We start from the raw sequence: 13,528 nt of genomic DNA, 5'->3' as shown, positions 1-13,528 counted from the left end.
TCCAACACAGCCCCTGCCAGCAGGCGGTATTACAGGCGGCTGGACAGTCGTGCTGCCAACAGCCATGACGAATGCCTTTCCAGAACAAGCGCAGCCCAAAGACAGCACCTTCATGTCACTGCTGCAGCTGCCTGCACGTTGAAGCAGATACAAGCAGTTAATGTACTCAGCCCCCCAGTAAGTAAGGGGGCAGGCTGGCAGTCGGCAGCATTCAACACCACTGCCTGGGGCGCGATTTAGCTCCTCAGCTGTCTCAATCAAACATAAAAGGACATGGAGAAATTGCAGACAGACAACATAGGACAAGCAGTGCAAGAGGGTGGTTTAGCAGGGAAGAAACTACTCATGTCTAGAAGGCACAAACACCATGTGACTGTCCACCAGTTTCAGGACAGACAGCCACTGCCCTCCATGCCTGGGAATCTCCAAGGGTGCCACATCCCTTCTGACTTCTCCTCTGCAAGGAGCTGTGAACTGGAACCTCTCAGGCTGCTACTACATGGGACAATCACACGTGGTGGCACTTCTGTACCCTGCCATGTTGAGCCTCGGAGCACAAAGGGAGGGAGGAATAACAGTAGGGGCATACAACAATAGGCTTGTTTAATGCCTACGTCACACACAGACGTCATACTTACCAACTGCGGAGAGTGAGACTGTAGGCTTCCTGGTGTCTCTGAAACACAACATGGCTAATGTGAGTAACCACAGCACAGCCCAGCAGGTCCAGCCTCCCCAGTGAGCTCCTTGCTATTCCAGGACTGATTTTATTGCTGCCTCTTGGGAGCTAATGGGCCTTCTGCTTATGAAAATACACCACATTAAACGGAACAAAGCAAGGAGCAACCAGCTGGAGTACAACAGCCATTCTAGGTCACCACGAATACAGCAGCAAGTTTAGGACATGGGAGGGAGTCAAAGGGGACTAGAGGGAAGAGAAACACGTGCAAAGCGTGGCATGTTGCAACTGGGCTGGCAAGGAAACACGGCTCCCAGAGCGCTGCTGCAGGAAGCACCAAAACAGCCGTTCCCAGGAGGATTAAAAGGAACAAACAGAGCTGTGGAAAAACTTGACAAAAGCCACTGATGTATTTGTTAAGTCTTTGCAGAAACTGATTCAAAGCAGATGGGGCAGTGACTTCAGAGCAAAGACTTCACATCCAGCATGTAACAACAAAATTAGTAGGAAACAAGCCCAGCCATGTATAGACTCTGCAGACCAAATTCTGCAGTGGCAGAAGCCAGTGTGGTACCATGGCAACTCCTAGCAGCCAGGACACAGATCAAGGCAATAATTTGCTCTTTGACCTGGCTCCTCAGGAAGTCACCTGCCCTTTCACGAAAAATGCCAGTGAAAACGAGGAATATTGTCTTCGGCTTTTTGTGTTTGCTGAAAAGCAGAACATTTTCTGGAATGCTCTGCACCTCTTCCTCTATGAATTTCTGCCTAAACAAAAAAGTTATTTTTGTACGAAAAATTAAGTGGGGAATTTCCAGCTACCCTTACTGCAAGGCTACCTCCCTAGGGTGTCATTAGAGATAGCCACTTCAGCGGGATGTTCATTTGCTGGAGGCAAGCAGCCCCAGGACCTCACTGCCCCAGTAAGCGCAGAGACCTTAGAAGCACAAGTGGGATGTAAAAGCTGCTTAAGCAAGCATTTCTGGACAAGGGATACATGCAGACACGAAATGATGGAAGGGCACAATAGAGTTAAAGCAGGGCTTCTGATAACAAATTTCGGAGAACTCTTTTTTTTTTTTTTTTTTTTTTTGCTTGGCACTAAGATAGTATCACAGGAAGATACAACCAGCAGTTATTGTCTCTCTCTGTCTTTTAATTACACATTAATAATATATTGCCATTCTCAAGCAGCATTTAACCAAGGATCTAAGTGTTTCATAGGAGCTAAACAAGCCTCGGGGTAGCCTGGTGCAGTGGGGTTATATATTTATCCTCCTATGATAACTGAGCAAGGGAGGCAGAGAGGAACAAAGTGACTTGCTGCGGGTCATAAAGAGCTGCCGTACAGCCAGCAAGAGAACCCAGCAATCCCAGTACCAGCTCCCTGCTTCTCAGGTGTGAAATGCAGGGTTATAATATTAGTGGGTTTGGAAAGTTCTGTTACCCTGAAATTACTCATGGTAGAAAGCACCAGGAAGCAAAGGAAAGCATGAACAGGAAAAAGTTCCTGAATACCACTGCCAGTCTTCCCATCACTGAGTGACAGCCAGCAACAAGCACTGAATTTAGTGGAAAATGGCTGCATGATCATGAAATGGTGCTCATTCACTCAGCTAAAAAACCCAACAGGTTGAAGCACACCCTTGGGCTCCAAGAAAAGCTCCTGAGGAAAAGATCTGAAGTGGGTAAGGAGTGAAGCCAATCGGTATTTTTCCAACCAGGAGCACAACTGTGGCTTAACCATACCACTCTACTTCATCGACTCTGAACTGGCTTGAAAGTAGGGGAACAGAAGTCATCTCTGAGATTATGGGAAGCAGATGAAGCCCCTGCAAGCACAGCTGAAGAGCAGCACCCAACAGCTTTGCCCTGCAAGCTGCTAATTACAGAAAGCAGCCCAATGATTTCCCTGCAGTGTAGAAGCATACTGATTCTTACTTGATGTCCCAGATGTAGATGTATGTGTCAACAGAACTGGTGACCAGCAGGTCTGGCTCAAACACTGCCCAGTCCAAGTCGCTGCAAATGCAAAATCACAGCAGGTCAGCAGAGAAAAGCGCACACAGACTACATCAACTTCTCACAAGTCCCCAGTATGTTTCTCCAACAAATTCATGTACACTCCATGACATCTACTGAAACTTTTTAAGTAAAAAAGCAAGATCTTAATGATTTCCCTAGTAAATTCCAAGAAGCAATGAAATCCTTCTAAGTAAATTCCAGTGAAGCATTCTCCTAGCCTTGAACTTTACAGCTATTGTGTGTGTGCTCTTCCCTCCGCAGGAAAAGGGACACTGTCTCAGCAAGTTCCCAGTTACTACGCATCCTTGGCATCAACCCCTCACTCTGGGATGCCTTCCTGTTGAGCTCACCGGGTGCACCTGGGACACAAACAGCCTCCAGTCATCCATTTCAATGGTATCGATTACTTTCCAGTCAGGAGCTGAAGTAAAACCAGTTCTCCACCCGCATTTCCAGCCTGGTACTAAAATACACCCCTAGAACCAGAGGCAGAAATCTCCCCTGCACCACCATAACATACTCTGAACTTTATCTTTGGGATTACCTGCTTTAATTAAGCTGCTATCACACAGAAACATGGCCAGGATTCAATTTAATAAACATGCTGCCATCTGTTTCCCAGATGATGATTGCTGTTCATTACAAGGACAGCAGCCTAAGGCAATGACACTCAAGCCGTCAAAGGCTAAGTTGATAAGGGGGGAGCCATGACAGGGTGAGCAGCTTCACATCTGACATCGGCTCCAAATGGAGAGGCAGGATGGAGGGGCAGACAATACAGTCCAGAAAAGTCAGTAAGAACAGGCTCAGAGCAGAGCCTGAGCCGGGCCAGGCCTGAAACATTGACCTTCTATGAAGCAACCCATCGTTTTCCACCCAGTAGTCTGCAGCCTCACTTGCTCCTCACCTGATCACACGTGTGTGTCCTTGCAGCGATGTGCACACTTCACCATTACCTTCCTTCCACTTATACAGGTCAACTCGCTGATTGCTCTGAAATTAGATGGAAGAAAGGAGACAGTGTCAGGCAAACAAGGTAGGACAGGAATCCATGTGTCAGGGGTTTCCTTCTCTTTGAACAACCTCAGTTACCAATGAGTCACACTGGTTAGCAAAGTCCTTGCCCAAAGCAGAATAGCAAAGATGAACCCACAGGCTGCAAGGACTCTCAAAAGCTTATGCTTTAATTACAGCCATTTAAAAATGGAGATAAACAAGAATGGGAGGAAAAAAGTCCAAACAAACAAACAAAAAAATCACATTGTGAAATGTTTCCATTAAATTATGTTCTCAGAGTTTATATGTCCTAACAACATGCTGTAACTGCAGGCAACAGGGCAGCCAAATTCTCTCTACAGGAATACCCTGCCAGTCTGTTCAGCTTCACAACTGGAGTTTTCAGTGAGGGGGATGATGGATTACCACTGGTCCTCCTCAACTCTCCCTCAATTCCCTTCTGGGATAATCAGGGCCATTGCCAAACATGAACAATACAGTCTAATGGCTTCAAGGTCACCTCCTCAAGGGTATTGCCAGCCCAGGAAGAAAAACCTTACGTGCTTATCGCTAACTGTAAACCACAGGAGCACACCAGATGAATCAATGACAATGTTATTTAGGGCTTCTTCTCTCATTCCAGGAATAAATCCTGCCCCCCTGCCCCGCCAAATGCAGTCACACACAGAGTTACTTAAAAACAGTTACTGTGCTTTAAGTTCATGTTCTGCCTCAGTCAAGGTTTACTTCAGCCCAGGCCAACTCTAATCCTTCTGGGGCAGAAATAGCCTTTTTGGGTGTATATATAGCACCAAGCACAGTGGGTTTTGGGTCATGCCTAGAAATTCGTGTTAATTTTGCAAAACCAGAAATACCATGACTTCAAAATTTGATCTTCATTAGCCCCTTGTTTTCAAACTTACAGGTAGATGAGGCAAAATATAATGGAGAAATTACTTATTTTACAATTTTTTTGACCGTTTTTTGTGGAGGTGGTGGTTTTTGGTTTTTTTTTACCCCAAAGCTGCTTGATATGAATTTTAACTTGCAGATGGATAAAGAACTCCAGCATTCCCTGAAATGGAAGGTCTCCTCCCAACTCAGCAATAATATATGGCATTTCTCTAATAGCTCACAGCAGGGCTGCTCAAGAGCTTGGGGCAAGGAAAACTTGCATGTTTCTCATTGACAGAAGGATTTAAGAGGGTAGAGTGAAAATGCCCGCCGAGATCTGTCCATGACTCCAGAGTTGATGCTACAAGATAAGGGTCACCAGAAGTTTCTCAGACTCTTAGTGGGGCATCTCACATGGAAACTGTTGCCTGTAGCACCAGGTGTGAGAGAATTGACAGCTCCTCCCAGCACAACTTTCTAAAAAATGTGCTGCTTCTGATAAGTACCAGTATATGCTTCCAACAATTTCATCAGCCTCTTGTTCAAGCATTTGTGACCACACAAAAGAAGTAACAAGGATCTAGGATGGAAAACAATGGCATTTCTGAAACAACAGCTTAGGAGTCCTCAGAAATGTGCTTGAGCCAGAGGGCAGACACAGCCAAGCACAGCACGAAGACATGTTTCAGCTCTTCTGGAAAGAACCTAAAAAAATAAGAAGCCCTTATCCAAACACAAGGACAGACTTCCCCTCTGCCTGCACCACTTCCAATTACCAGCACGGCAAACCAGGAGAAGCTGTTGGCAGGAGAAGCTGTTGGCAAACACGATGGTAACCTTTTACACTCCCTTTCCATCCACAGGGATGCAGAGGGATAGGACCCTCAGGGCTGTCTACAACACTTGCGTGGTATACCTGAACATATGATCAACAGTGGACTCACGGAGGACTGACAGCCAGTTTGAGTCCAGGAGGAGCAAATTACATCTTCACAGTGCTGAAATCCAAGCTGATTTAGCCTTCCCAATGCATCTTTGCCCCCTTAGGTATAGCCCTCAAACACATCCACACTGCCTCCAGACCTGACCTGGGACACACAGACCTGAGCACACGCTGTAAATCTGCTTTCCACTTCTAAGCAAGACAGGCTAAACTCCAGTCCTAGGACAGGGCTGTACTGCATCAGCACCAAAAAGCCAGCCAACTGTGAGATGGCTGGAAAGGAGGTGTTTCTGTCCCAACCTGGAAAAGCTGTCCAATCTCGTCTTGGGGATTCCTCACCTGATGTGCATCAGCAGCTATGTCTAAATCACCAGAGCATCTTAGCATCTTCATTTGTAAATGGGAGCAGCAAGGTTTGATGCCAGCTACACCTGCTTTCAGTCTGGAACAAGATGGGTTCCTGTGTCTGCTCAGGGCAGCAAGAGACAGGAGTTCTCAGATGGGCAAGATGGGCACAGCTCCCCTTTGCAGCAGGGTCCTGCTTAGATCAGCATTAACCCATCACTGGCCATTGCCCTCAGAGCGTGGCTGAAAAGAAGCTTTCCTGCTCTACTCATGGCCTGCACAGCATATTTCCTTACTTGGTTTTGATTTTCACAGAAGTGGCAAAAAGGTGTCCTTCGGTGCAAGTTTTACTGACTCTCCACTCAGAAGCAGGCAGCTGCTGAAGGCACCTTTAAGATGTTAGTCAGGTACCAGAGCTGGGAGGAGAGAGCCTGGGGAACATCAGAGAGCAAACAAGCAAAGGCTCCTAACCAACAATACTGGCCCACTTTTAAGATAGCCTTTAATTTCAGTTGCAGCCAGTCCAGGAAGCAAAAGGAACAAAAATCCCAAGAAACCACCTTCAGCTAGTGTTTTCTCAAAAAAAAAATAGATTCAACCTCTCTAACCCCAGCTATTCCAGGACTCTCAGGCTATAAAAGCAGATGCCACACAGCAGCAAAGGCACCTCGTCATGAGAACAGTCCGTGCCCGGCTCATGCCAGTTGCTGCAGCACTGTGGTTGATGGCTAAGACTGCTTCTAGCAGAAGCTCAGGGCTCTGGATGAGCAAGCTACATGATAGACCGAGTAAAGATCAGAGCTAAAAACTGCGCTCAAGTCTTGGATGGTCACTACTGCTTCTTCAGACCAGCCTATTTACTTCTCCACAGACTGAATAAGAACACCTCACTGACTTGGCCCCTGCCCCTCTGCAAAGCTGGATTGTTTCAGTGGTGAGCCAGTATTGACTTGTGCTATTTACAGACTGCCTGGTGCACCACATCCCACCAGGAAGGCTAGGAGGTGAAAATAAAACAGCACAGAGCAAGAAAATTCAATTAAGTGCGTAAATCTCCTAACAGAATGGAAGTCAGAAAGCCAGCACATCCCCCCTTTCTTCCAGAAAAGGTTCATTTGGATGCCTGATTTATTTGGCAAGGTGTTTTATAAAAGACAAGCAAGCAAAACTAGACTCAATGTTGACTGACCAGTAACTGAGGACCATGAAGCCAAATACCTCCCTGGCAGTAAATCAGAGTTAGGCCTTGATCGTACAGTGTGACTGGCAGGGGTGTGCCTGTGCCAGCTCCACACAGCCTTCCAAATCTGCCGAAGTCCACCTGTGAAAGACCAGAGAAGGTGATGAGCTACAGCTTTTAAATGAGCAAACTTACCGAAGCTGCAAAGTAGTATGCGTAGCTGTCATGGGGGTTCCACTGCACCGCCCCAATGTCCCACTTGCTCTGTCGGGAGATCTTTCGGTGACCCTCATTCGGAGCATCCAGGTTGACTATGTAGAGGAAACGGCGGCTGCAAGACACACAGATACAGAGAGGCTGTATTGCACAGCCCAAGCTGTGCCCAAGATCTAAAAACCCAAGCTCATACGGAGCTCGCAGCCTCATGCCTAGAGGACCAAAGAAGAGAAGCATTTGGCAAGACAGATGAAAATACTATTCCTGAGAATGCTACATTTGACCACATACTGCAAAAAAAGGGCTACATGTAAAAAAATATATGAAAAGACACACTGAAATTAGGCAGGATTTGCAAATGTAATGGTTAGCTAGGACCACAGAAAACCCCAGATAACTAGGATACAAAAGGAAGCGCTGGGAAATGGTGCAAACACATCCAAATACATTTTGCTGGCCTAATGCAGCAGCAGCAGAGCCGAGGTGGCACAGGGCTGGGAGTGCAACGCGATAGCTTGACAGGAGCCAGCACCAGTTTGTAGAGGTGGCTCTGAGCAAGAGTTGATGAGCCTTGACAAACATAAGATTATTCTAGGTGGCTGCGTGTTCCCACACCACACTGTTTGGGGGGCTTGGTTCCACAGACAGTACAAGTACACCTGCACAGAGCTAGCTCAGCTGCAGCAGCTTATTAACGTGGGTGGACACAGCACACTGCACTGATCCGGTTATATTACTTACCCTGAGCTAACCCTACATGCTGCAGAGATATATTTGCATGATGCTAAACCTGAGCTCATACATCCTGCTGGATGCGGCCAACTCCCCACAAAGCTAGGCCAGGTATCATTCCTTCCACAGCGTGATTCATCTTACAAGCAAGATAAACTGCCCAGAAATAACTGTGAGCCAGCTGAACTCTAATGGAAGACCAGCACTGAAACATATTGAACCATATATAATTAACCACACCAGCATCGCATATGTCAGCTGCTTGGTGAGCACAGGCCACTCTGAGCACTGTGAATTTTCCCAAGAGGAGGAATACAAAGAACATCCTCGCTGCCTTTCTAGACCAAAGTCTTCAGGACTCCCTACTCTTGAAGGGCAAAGATGCTGAGCCCTCTGAGGCTCTCACACAGCTTTAAGAGAAAGGAGGCAAAACCTGACGGGCTCCTGAGCATGCAGGAAAGGCCTGAAAAGCAGAGGAACCCAATGTTGAACTGCAGACAGGCTCTCCCCAGCTTGCTGTTGGCCCAAATAAGCAAGCTGTGAGATGGGGAAAGTGTAAGAAGGAAGAGGCGACAAGTTAGACCCAAACCAGCTGTGGAGCTGGCTATTCCCAGGGGTGCCAGAATAAGGGTTTACATGGAAACAAGCAGGACTCTAGAGTTGTACCAAAGGACCTACCTGTTTCCCCTAAGGCTGACCAAAGGTCAGCTGCACACATGTGATCCTGAATTTGAAGTGAACATCCTAATTGGTGTGGTAATTGTGTCACTGACAGCACAGCAGGACAGGAATAGCTGTTAGTACTGAAAGGCAACAGCTGGGCAGGCAACTGCTGAGCTGTTTGAAGACTTGCCCTGGAGGTGGCTACCTAATGCCAAGCCTTCCTGGGAGCTCTGGCAGCTTGGAGTCTGGCACCTACTGCTCTCGTTGAGCATCACCCCGCACTGAACTAGCAGAGGAGCAGGTCAGAGAGCTTGGCTCCTCCACCCAAGTACACCACAGAAATATTTGGGCCAAATTTTGGCTTAAGGAAATTATTTGATCTGTATTTCACACAGAATCCAAACAGTATTTCATGATGCTGTACCTCCGACAAGTGGATTTGGGAAAGCATGCATCAGGAAAGCCAGTATTTTAGTGTGCTGTTGTTGCTGGCTTTCCACTCTGTATCCCAATGGAAATATGACCCAGAATCCTTTTCATCAAGCCTTAAACAGCATTCAGCTGCACCTTTCTGAAGCAATACATCAGCCCTTCAACTGAGGTCAGCCTGAAGGTTGCTGATTCGGCTCATGGAAATGACTGTCATAGGCAGGGACTGTCACACTCACCCTGAGAGCACTGCGCGCTGTCCCAGGCAATCCACTGACATCGCAGTTGCCTGTTAAAGAGAAACAGAGAATAAAACTAAATTATACCTGTCAGGTCATCTTCTCAGACAAACACACAGCTTTGGGGAGGAGTTCAGGGAAACCTGCCAGCTCATCTTCAAGGCTCAAACTGCTATGGTAAGAGTAGAGGCCGGTATCTGTCAGGGATGGCAGAAGTAATGTCCCCTTAAAGAACCACAGATGGGTGATGGGGTGTAGCAGTTGATTTTGGGGTGCAGGACAGCACACAGAAAACATCTTTGAGTAAACTGAAGACAAGACCTGGCAGACACCATTACAAGCACTGAGATTTTGCTCCCTTCTCCCTGCTATGGCAGTCACAGCTGCAGCCTTTCAGTCAGCAATTTCTAATACTCCATATTAATCAGCCTCTGCTCCTGCTCAGGAGCTTTCTCAGTCTCTCTCTCTTCCATTGTAGGGCCAGATTTAATTACATAGGTACTGGGAGATAGAAGTGCAACCATTTGTGTATGGCTGGTCTCCAAAAATGAGAGGTGGCTAAGAGGCATCAGAATTGACTTCGGCATTGCTTGTAAAGAAGGCTAAGAAATAACTGAAATGCCAAAAGAAGAAAAAGAGAGAAAAAAAAAAAAAAAAGAATTAAGACTGTTTGAACATTGTCTTCCCCTTTTTTCGTTCAGAATTGAATTGGCCAATCATCTCATTTAATTGCCAAGAGAATAAAGGGAAGTTTTACTTGGAAAGTTGAACAGTTCGGCCCACAAACAGATATGACTTCAATGCAGTTTTTAGCATTCACAGTACAGAATCAGAATATGCCCCATATTCTGCAAACTAACTGCTGTCATCTTCAAAGCCACCTCTCCGAAGGCTCAGGATGTCTCTGCTGCTGTTGAGGATTCTGTTAAGTACTCTCAGCATGGATGTAACAAGACTTCAGGATGTCCCACAGCTACTATTTATAAGCGTCACTAAAACCAGACAGGCAAAACAGCAATCCCACTCCATTTCAGTCAGCTTTGACAGGAGAATAACCATCACAAACCCCTATTTTTTTCAACCAGGGTCCCATTCCCTGCTTGCACGTACCCCACCTAAGGGAAAAACAACATCACAGGCTCATTCTTCACTAGAGGCCAAGAATCCACATGGGAAAGAGCTACAAACGCCAGAGCCAAGAGTAGAGTTTCAGCATTCAGTAAACCTCAGGCCTACATCTATACCCCAACCAAGCTCAGTTTCACTGCTTTTGCTGTTCCAGGGACAACCCCCTTTCATTGCTTTTTTTCCCCAGGTAGCAAATCCACTCTTCTGGCAAGGTTTTCCTAGCCCTAAAACTAATGCTGTAAATAAGAAGCCAGTTTTAAAATCTCTAAATGGTAAAGAAGTAATTCCAGCTTCCTAGCTTCACAGCACCTTGCAAAACAACAAAGCGGGTTACTAAACTTACAAAAAAAGCAAGCAGGAGACAGAAGTGTTCCCAGGTGATACACATTTCACTTGTGAGGAATTAAAATGAGGATCACTAAAGCCATTACTGGAACTGGAACTTTCTCATGTGATGAAGAGGTAGTCAGCCAACATATTCCAGACAGCTGTGGCCATCTTTCCACAAGGCAGAAAAAACCCCACAAATTTCAAGAGATTTTGGTAATTTCGTGTACAAGTTTATTTTTCCTGGTGTTGGCACCAGGATCTCATAAATCCTTACCAATTGTTTTTAATAACGAATATAGGTAAACTGTTTTTCCAGACACATCATAAAATGTAACGAGTAATTAGAATGAAGTAAAAAGCTTCATGTGTCAGGCTGCTACTCTGGTGGGTCACAAATGAAGTCTGTTTATAAACAGTTCCCTACAATACTACAGCCTTATCTAGGCAACAGGAAAAAAAACCAAACAGTTGTCATTTAACGTGCTTGGTATATTGATATAGAATCATAGAATCTTTTAGGTTGGAAGGGACCTTTAGAGGCCATCCAGTCCAACCCCCCTGTAGGGAGCAGGGAAATCTTTAACCAGATCAGGTTGCTCCCAGCCCCATCCAACCTGGCCTTGAATGTTCCCAGGGACGGGGCCTCCACCACCTCTCTGAGCAACCCATTCCAGTGTTTTACCACTCTCATTGGAAAGAATTTCTTCCTTATATCCAGTCTAAACCTACCCTGGTTTAGTTTAAAACCATTGCCCCTTGTCCTGTCACAGCTGGCCCTACTAAAAAGATTTTCCCCATCTTTCCTATGGGCTCCCTTTAAGTACCAAAAGGCCACAAGAAGGTCTCCCTGCAGCCTTCTCTTCTCCAGGCTGAACAACCCCAACTCTCTCAGCCTGTCCTCACAGGAGAGGTGCTCCAGCCCTCGGATCATTTTTGTAGCCCTCCTCTGGACCCACTCCAACAGTTCCATGTCCTTCTTGTGCTGAGGGCTCCAGAGCTGGATGCAGTACTCCAGGTGAGGTCTCACCAGAGCAGAGTAGAGGGGCAGAATCCCCTCCCTCGACCTGCTGGCCACGCTTCTCTTGATGCACCCCAGGGTACGGTTGGCCTTCTGGGCTGCCAGCGCACATGGACAGTTTGTGTCCAGTTTTTCATCCATCAGTACCCCCAAGTCCCTCTCGGCAGGGCTGCTCTCGATCCTTTCTTCCCCCAGCCTGTACAGATACCTTCCAGAAGCTGGGAGTTGAAACTGAACAAACCAACCTGAAAGCAGTTTTTATCCTAAAACAACAGCTAGAATTGCTGCTTATGAGTAACAATTGCGTGAATAAGCATGACAGGAGTACCACGCTTGAAAACCAGCTCTGAGCCCGCAGCCCAGGTAGCTTCTTCTCAGACTTCAAACGTCTACTTTGGCATTTCACTTGATTTCTGCTAGGCAAGCCAAGGAAAACACCTTTTCATGTCTGAACTTACATTAGTTTTGAATGTAGCTTCATTCTCTCCACCCGAAAGACAACAGACCAACCCGATTTGCCAAGGCTATACCCGTTTTAAAGAGCTGCAAACTCTTAGCAAGACAGACCAGTTTCCTGCAGAGCTAACTTCCCATCTGTTACAAATGGTACTATTTCACCATTGGACGTGGTGAGCTTTAATCTCCTTTTGATAGCGCGGACAGCCTGACAAGAGCCTGTGGGTCACGTCTAAATCCAAAGAGTACAGAGACTGCCACCTCTGTCAGCTTGTACAGAAAGACGACGCTTGTAGGCAATACTGGCCCCAAACTACCCACAGATTTACTGAAGTGTTACAGGTTGGGTGCTGTAGTTTTCATGCGACACACTCTGGTATGGTGAACACAGACAACTGCAGCGCTTGCAGCAGTGTATGGGCTATAAACACAACAGCTGCCTACTCTTTTGGCTCTTCTTTCTGCTTAAGTTGGTTTTGGGGTAAAGGATTTTGGAGATAGCGCAGCCTATGGACGGAGTTCAAGCCTGGTACGGGACAAATACAGACAAGGTGTTTCAATTGCTCGAGCTTCTCACCTGCAAAATTGTTTGTGCAGCCTCCTAAAAAAAAGCTCAAGCACAAATATATAAATGAGTTTAGCCTGAAGCAGTAGTCTAGCAGCCCCAGCCACTGAAGCTCTCTGGTTTCATATGAGAGAGCAGGCAGGTCAGAATGACTCTAGAAAGATCACACCAGAGTAAACCAAAGCAACCGAAATACCAGTGGCTAGCCTCTCTATTAAGGTATACGCCTGCACAACAGCAAGATTGAAACCAACTGCTGCAGAGGGGGATGGAAACAGCTGTTCTACCCCCTCTCCGGTCCCACACACCAGTCATTATGAATAAGCAATCAAGTCATGAGGCCACGTATCTCCTGAGCCAGATGCAATTTGAATCTGTGACCTAGGAAGACATACCTTTGTATCTCATTACCAGGTTTCCTGAGAGCGCATCTTCGATAGCGGACAAGACTGACTGCTTTAATGTCTTGTCCAGGAAGAAAACACAACCGATATCAAGCTTTTGAGGTATCAAAGTGAAAAGCCTGGTTAGCTTACAGGGGGCAGGCTGGATATAGCACAGGGGATTCAATGCCTCTTATTCGCAATAGCGAATGCTGAGCTGGCATTGCTCCAGCACAAGATGACAAACTGGAGAATGAGTGAGTTTCCAGAACTATATATATTTTTTTAAACCTTTCTGGGTTTCCTG

General features: G+C 46.4%; 1 protein-coding gene across 14 annotated transcripts in view; it reads right to left on the bottom strand.

Annotated features, from left to right (window-relative positions):
- Nucleotides 1-13,528, bottom strand: part of WDR59 (WD repeat domain 59) — a 50,264-nt gene that overhangs the window by 36,310 nt on the left and 426 nt on the right. For 6 of the 14 annotated variants that reach the window (XR_004842569.1, XR_004842571.1, XR_004842573.1 and 3 more), the window contains exons 1-6: nucleotides 10,813-10,935; nucleotides 9,342-9,391; nucleotides 7,258-7,393; nucleotides 3,612-3,697; nucleotides 2,621-2,701; nucleotides 639-676 (exon numbers count right to left, since the gene is read on the bottom strand). Coding sequence is in view for 9 of the 14 variants with exons in the window: in XM_009643259.2 (XP_009641554.2) it covers nucleotides 639-676; nucleotides 2,621-2,701; nucleotides 3,612-3,697; nucleotides 7,258-7,393; nucleotides 9,342-9,391; nucleotides 10,813-10,857 (436 nt within the window). In the remaining 5 variants the exon portion in view is untranslated. Of the gene's footprint in view, nucleotides 1-638; nucleotides 677-2,620; nucleotides 2,702-3,611; nucleotides 3,698-7,071; nucleotides 7,204-7,257; nucleotides 7,394-9,341; nucleotides 9,392-10,812; nucleotides 10,937-13,233; nucleotides 13,505-13,528 lie in introns of those variants that run through there. The other 8 variants (XM_035898715.1, XM_035898714.1, XM_035898708.1 and 5 more) reach the window with 7 other exon arrangements.

The sequence above is a fragment of the Egretta garzetta genome, unplaced genomic scaffold (genome assembly GCF_000687185.1).
Source record: "Egretta garzetta isolate BGI_Z169 unplaced genomic scaffold, ASM68718v1 scaffold27, whole genome shotgun sequence".
Classification (NCBI taxonomy): domain Eukaryota; kingdom Metazoa; phylum Chordata; class Aves; order Pelecaniformes; family Ardeidae; genus Egretta; species Egretta garzetta.
The sequence above is the reverse complement of the archived record's forward strand: the minus strand, read 5'-3'. Positions and strand labels throughout refer to the sequence as shown.